At 33.1% G+C, this 6252-nt stretch overlaps 1 protein-coding gene across 1 annotated transcript in view; it reads right to left on the reverse strand.

The window, feature by feature from the left end:
• Positions 1–4309, reverse strand: part of LOC117120217 — a 32257-nt gene extending 27948 nt beyond the window's left edge. The window contains exon 1 of the mRNA XM_033265234.1: positions 4074–4309. Coding sequence (XP_033121125.1) covers positions 4074–4152 — 79 coding nt within the window. The 5' untranslated portion in view covers positions 4153–4309. The remainder of the gene's footprint in view (positions 1–4073) is intronic.
• Positions 4310–6252: the final 1943 nt, after the last annotated feature.

A 6252-nucleotide genomic window follows, 5' to 3' on the forward strand; every position in this document is an offset into this window, starting at 1 on the left:
TCTATAGAATTTTCTATAGATTTTCTAAACAATTATGCTATAGACATTCTATAGTTTTTTTTTGATAGAATTCTATAGAATTTTTTTGTATGGGCTCTAGCATCGTAAGTCGTAGAAAGTTAAAAACAACCTGTAGCAGAGCTTAGCTAAGAAATACAGTATTTTGTGCACTCACAGGAGGTTGTGTATAACCAGTAAGTACTGAGGTCACGGAAACAGGTTACAATTAAGTGTACCTCGGAAGTTGTAAAGGGAAAAAGTCGAAAGTAGCCAGCGGTGTTAAATGAAACTAAACTAATTAAGACTTACAACTTCCTATTAGTTTCTTATTTATTTTCTTAATTTCTGGAGTCTAGATATATTGTGCCGTCAAACTTAAAGAAAACAAATAAATTGTGTGAAACTGTCCAAAACTTTCTCGATAGCTGGCTCCGGCATTGGTGCTAACGTATTTCTTGTATTTCAAAATTAACTTTTCGCCATTTATTAAATGGCAATATCATACAATGCAGAGTAAGCGTTTTGCTTTTGTGGTGTGTCTTTTTATATAAATGCAATTTTGACGGAAATTCTACATAACAATTATTCATGACAAATAAAAGTTTGGAATAATTACGGATGGAAATACAGAGAAAATATACGAAATTGTATGACTACTGGGCCTAGACCCCTAACTGTCCAGGTTATCGTATTTCTCCTAGACATCCCATGGACAAATGTGGTTGTGAACGTTCTTCATTTACTGTGTCCATGCGTATCTTTAATATTCATATCTGTGTTGAAATATGGTAGGAAGTTAGGCGATCACATCATTTATATATTTATACTTCAAGGGCTTGAGGTCTGAGTCTCGCTGTCACAACGTGATGCAGCATGAGAGGGACAGCTAACCACATTAAAATTTTCAAAGTAGTCAATTAGTCCATGTAAAAAAAACTGTTAAGGCTGGGTGCTTTTTTCAATCTGTAATGAAACTACCTCCTTGATACATGCTAAGTTTCCAAATCCCACATGAAAGGCAATGCCTTTATTATACTTCAACGGATCTTCCAGTGTAGTGTTTGATCAGGTAGAAATTATACACTCTAACCCTGTACACGAACAAACAATAACTTATTTTTTTTTTACATGGCCTTATAGTGAGTTAAACCACAGAAATTTAATATGCGTGATTGCATACCAATGCTAAAACAGCTAAAACGACGAAAACGATCCCGTCTATAACGACAGTAAAGTCATTATTTTTGATAAAAGTATTAGCTTATATGCCAATTTTACAAAGCTAAATAACCTGTTTATTCTTGCTGTAGCATGTTAAGGTATGTGCAATTTTTTGATACGGTATTTATCATTTTATATAATATCCAAATAAGTATTTTCATTTGTAATACAATAAAATTTTATATAAATTAATCTCATCTCTTATAAACTTCCAAATTAATTTAATAAAATGATTGAATACATTTTTTCTAAAATAATTTCAGACTACTTAACAAACCATATTTAAACAGTTTTAATCTGACATTTATAATGCCATAGTTCCTATTCCTTGTCGTACATCCCGCTTTGAAACATCATTCCTTACACGCCCTGTATTTTTCCCCCCTTTCACAATCCATTTTCTTAATATAAAGCAGGCTCTCAATAGGTAGGCCAATATCAACTCACATTTCCTATCCCTTCATACTTATCTTGTTATAATAACTTGTATTGTAATTATATATATATATATATATATATAAGATGTGTATAAGAGACAGGGTTTGTGTATAAGAGACAGGGTGTTTATATATAGTGCGAGTGTCTTATATATGATATGATTTGACAATATTTCAGTGTGAAGCCATTGACTTGGATCAGAAGACATCATGATTCCCCTGTGGTGATTAAGACCCCTATAAGCAAATTGTTAACTTGTGAACTTTACTCTAGGGGTATTTCAAGGATCTCATCGGAGAGGACAGTTATATTAGAAGGCAGCTAGGGGTTAACACATTGGTGTTTCAAGGATCTTCACCCAGGATGGGTGGGGGAGTGCGGGAAAAGCTTCCCTCTCATTGCCAGGTATTTTAAGGTTATGCATCAAGTATGGGGTTAGGTAAGGGTATTTCTCTCTCAGGTGGGGTTTAAAGAATCCGAAGAATGAGGGGTGACTGTTTGCTTTTAATCTTAATGACTTGTTGAGAAAAATAAAGAGGGGAGGGGAGGAAGAGAGGGGGAATGTACATCAGACTTAAAATAGTATCATTCAGTGATGTGAGAAGTTAAACTTTTACTATTCAGCCAAGTAGTAGGAGTACCTCTAAATCCACTACAAGCTTCTACACCCTTGACAAAGCTGTTAACAATGCTTCAAATGTTGGTAATGTAGGCTTAAGTTACCTTATTACTAGCCAGATATTTCTGCACCATCAGTGCCTGCTCTCCTGTGTGGTTCTTCATCTTGTTAGCCCAGCTCATCCATGCAGGGGCATTTAGCCTTCGCTGCTTTTCTTCTTCATAGTCATCTGCAACACATTTTCTCACGTTTTTTAGGTACTCCGCCGGCTTATCAAATGCCAGAACCGACAGGGGGTACTGCTTAGAAAGACCTGCAATGCAATATATAAAGTAATCAACATTAATATGTCTGGGTGGGATAGAGGGTTGAGATGCAATATTCAGAAATTTACTTTTTTTTTTTCAATTTACTAATTCATAACAAATATATACAAAAAATCATAGGAAGTAAGATGTAAAACAACTGACTTAAATAGCTTTTATCTTTCATTACTTTGGTACTAGGCCTGAAAATTCATATTTCTGGAAATGTTTAATGAATGTTTTAAAAATTGAATAATATTTCATAAGAAGGAACTGCCAAAAAAAACAAAATAAAAAAAAACCAGTCCACCATTTTTACCCAACATTAGACAATGAACAAATATTGATTCACTAAATAATTAAGTTTAGTGTACCGGTATTGGCGATGTATAGTTTGTAGTTCTTTAGACGACTGTCACAATACAAATGGCCTTGGAAGGAATACAGAAACAATACTGTATATGGATAGGCCAGTCAAATCAATTGATTTTTTACCTTTGATTTAGCAGATATTACTACTACTGCTGGTTAATACCTGTAGCACTAAGTCACTATTTAGACTAGTCTGTAGGCCTACATTAAAATTGGTTCCTTAAAAATACTTACAGTAGCCACTTGTATTGCAGAACTACACCTTTTTATTAGTGCTGTAGGCTTATGAATCCACAATTTTTACACGATTGTTATGCAGGGAATTAATTTAATTTACATTAATTTGGTAGTCAATAAATCATAATCAAATGAGACTGTCAGCTAAACAAACTTCAGTCTCATATTTATTAGGCTAATAGGCCTAGTATCACATGACATTAACACCTCATGACAAGAGTTTTAAACATTTTATTTGACGACAAATGATACTAGGCCTAGACACTTTTTTTTTTATATTAAATAACCAGTAAAATTTTTCCCATGCTCAGTGTCTGTCTCTTATACACATCTAGATGTGTATAAGAGACAGGCACTGTACATTCGGTATACATAGTAATTAACGACTTAAATCTTTATATTTAATTCACTGTATTTTTTTTTATAGAAAATTTGAATTTTACTGTAATATATTGATTTCTTTTGATCTAACTTTATGCTTAAATTCAAATAATGTAGACTAATTTTCTTAAAAGTTTAACCATTTTTCGCATAAATATAAATAATATGGGGGCCCATTTTCTAAAAAATTCACCCATTTTACACAAAAAATGAGAAATCTAGACCCAATTTTTCAGAAATGTTCACCTATTTTTAAAATGTGGACACATTATTTGCGGACCCAACATAAAAACCAAAAAAATGTGTGAAACTGTCCCAACTTTCTCGATAGCTGGCTCCGGCATTGGTGCTAACGTATTTCTTGTATTTCAAAATTAACTTTTAGCCATTTATTAAATAGCAATATCATACAATGCAGTGTAAGCGTTTTACTTTTGCGGTGTGTCTGTTTACATAAATGAAATTTTGACGGAAATTCTACATAATAATTCTACACTTACCTGTAGATTCTGTAGGTTGGTACAAGTAGACTTGTATAACCATTTGTATTATAATCCACCTACATGCTGTACCGTACATATTCAAGCCTACACCTGTAACGATATTACTCCTTAGTAGGTCTAGAAATCTGCGACTGTTTGAAATGTCGTTTTCTCCTATACTGTCACTGTTTCAAGACAGAATATCTGAATCTCTATTTCAAGTGCAGACCTTGCACCGAATTATTAATACTACAGTTTTTACAGTTACTTCCTTCTGTGCCTTCTTATTTGTATTACAATACAAGATAAAGTCCGTAGTTGGGTAGCTAACATAATATATTTGTTTAACTTTTACGCCGTTCTTAGCAATCTAGAAATTGCATATTTCGTTTTCTAATAAATCCTTTTACTTCCTTGTTAGATTTGTTTATATATATTAGGGGTCACCTATTTTAATATATTATATTTATTAAAAATTAAAACAATTATGTTGTTTTTAATGTTAAAATTATACGTCACACACACACACACACACACACATCTGTCTCTTATACACATCTATATATATATGTATATATATATATATTTATATTATATATTTATTGATTTTAAATATATATATATTTATTTATATAAATAGTTATATATTTAAGGATATGCGGACGAACGGATAAACTCGTATACATGGAGCTGTTGATGATTGATTTCGTGGCGTCGATTCGAGAGCCTAGCTTAGCGAAAAAAATATCGGGTTTGTTGCGACGCTTATTCTAGAGCGGCACGTATTCGAGTATTTACGGTATGCTATAATTGTCTGTGACGAACAATGCAATGTAGCGAAATTTTGTTTTATATATAATTATGTATATGACATACTATATATTATTAATAATAATAATAATAATAATAATAATATTAATAATAATAATTTAATAATAATAATAATAATAATAATAATAATAATAATAATAATAATAATAATAACGATAATAATAATCTACGGTATATATTAATTCTGCTAATTAACCGCGTAACTTCACCTATCTCTTCTGAAAACTCTGGCAGGAATGTGCTCATATCTCATACACTAGGGTTTCTATATGTCACAACCATATTCCGCTACTTTTTAAAGCTGGATACCTGTTTCGCCATGTTTCGCATGTTGGTTACGTCGCGTAAATACTTATGTCTAACAAAAATCGCGGCAGGCCGTAAAAGAACCAGTCTTACCCCGGTATTCTTAAAACAAACTTTAGTCGTAGTTGGAGCTAAAACTTTAAAATTACGTCATTTCGTATTCTTAAAACCAACTTCGACTAGCACTACGACTAAATGACGTAAACCTCGACTAAAATGATACCTCCGCATGCCGATTTTTTTTAGTCAGCCTAGGGTCAGGCTAAATCGCCGACTTGAAATATTTACCCCACTAAAAACGTGGTTTTTTTTGGAACTCACGATAAAGTGAAAGGAGTAAAAACGATTGTATACGCAGGTTTGATATATCTTCGGTGTGTTAAACAAAAGAGACATCAAGTTTAGCTTCCAGAAGGAGAAATTAACATGTTTTGCTGGCCACATGCGATAGTTCCTGATTTGCACGAAATCCCCTCGCGTTGTGATCACGTAGCTTCACAATAACAACTACAAAGATGGCGCCGCCTTCGCTAGGGCTCAACTATAAATATTCTCCAAAGAAAGCAAATGCTCAGTGTCTGTTAAAATTCTCTATTGTAATATGTTAACAACTAATATAGTTATTATTATAGAAAATTAATTAAGGGAATGATGGTCTATTATGAATTATGAGGAAATACGTTTTTGAACCACAGACGGCAGCTAAATATTCATCCGCATTTCCGGATCTCTAAAATTTCGTCTGCTATAAAAGTTAGCCCTTTTCATTGGTTAGTTTGATAGTCGTGGCTTGCCAGTCGTGTTCAGTTGAACTAAAACTAGGACTTGATGTAGTCGTAGTTAAAACTTCGACTACATTGTTTGTGAATACAAATTGAAGTTAAAGATGCAACTAGCACTAAATGAAGTTCTAGTTCGAAGTTCGACTAAAGTTTGTTTTATGAATACGGGTGTATGATTCGCAGCTTCATTGCGTCACCGCGCAGTACTTCACAGGGGATAATTCTGCTCACGTCAACAAAATGTGGTGCGTACCTTTGGTCCGAATGGTCTTTGGGCC

The sequence above is a fragment of the Anneissia japonica genome, unplaced genomic scaffold (assembly GCF_011630105.1).
Source record: "Anneissia japonica isolate Jap-2015-1 unplaced genomic scaffold, ASM1163010v1 scaffold14868_len205136_cov114, whole genome shotgun sequence".
Lineage (NCBI taxonomy): Eukaryota > Metazoa > Echinodermata > Crinoidea > Comatulida > Comatulidae > Anneissia > Anneissia japonica.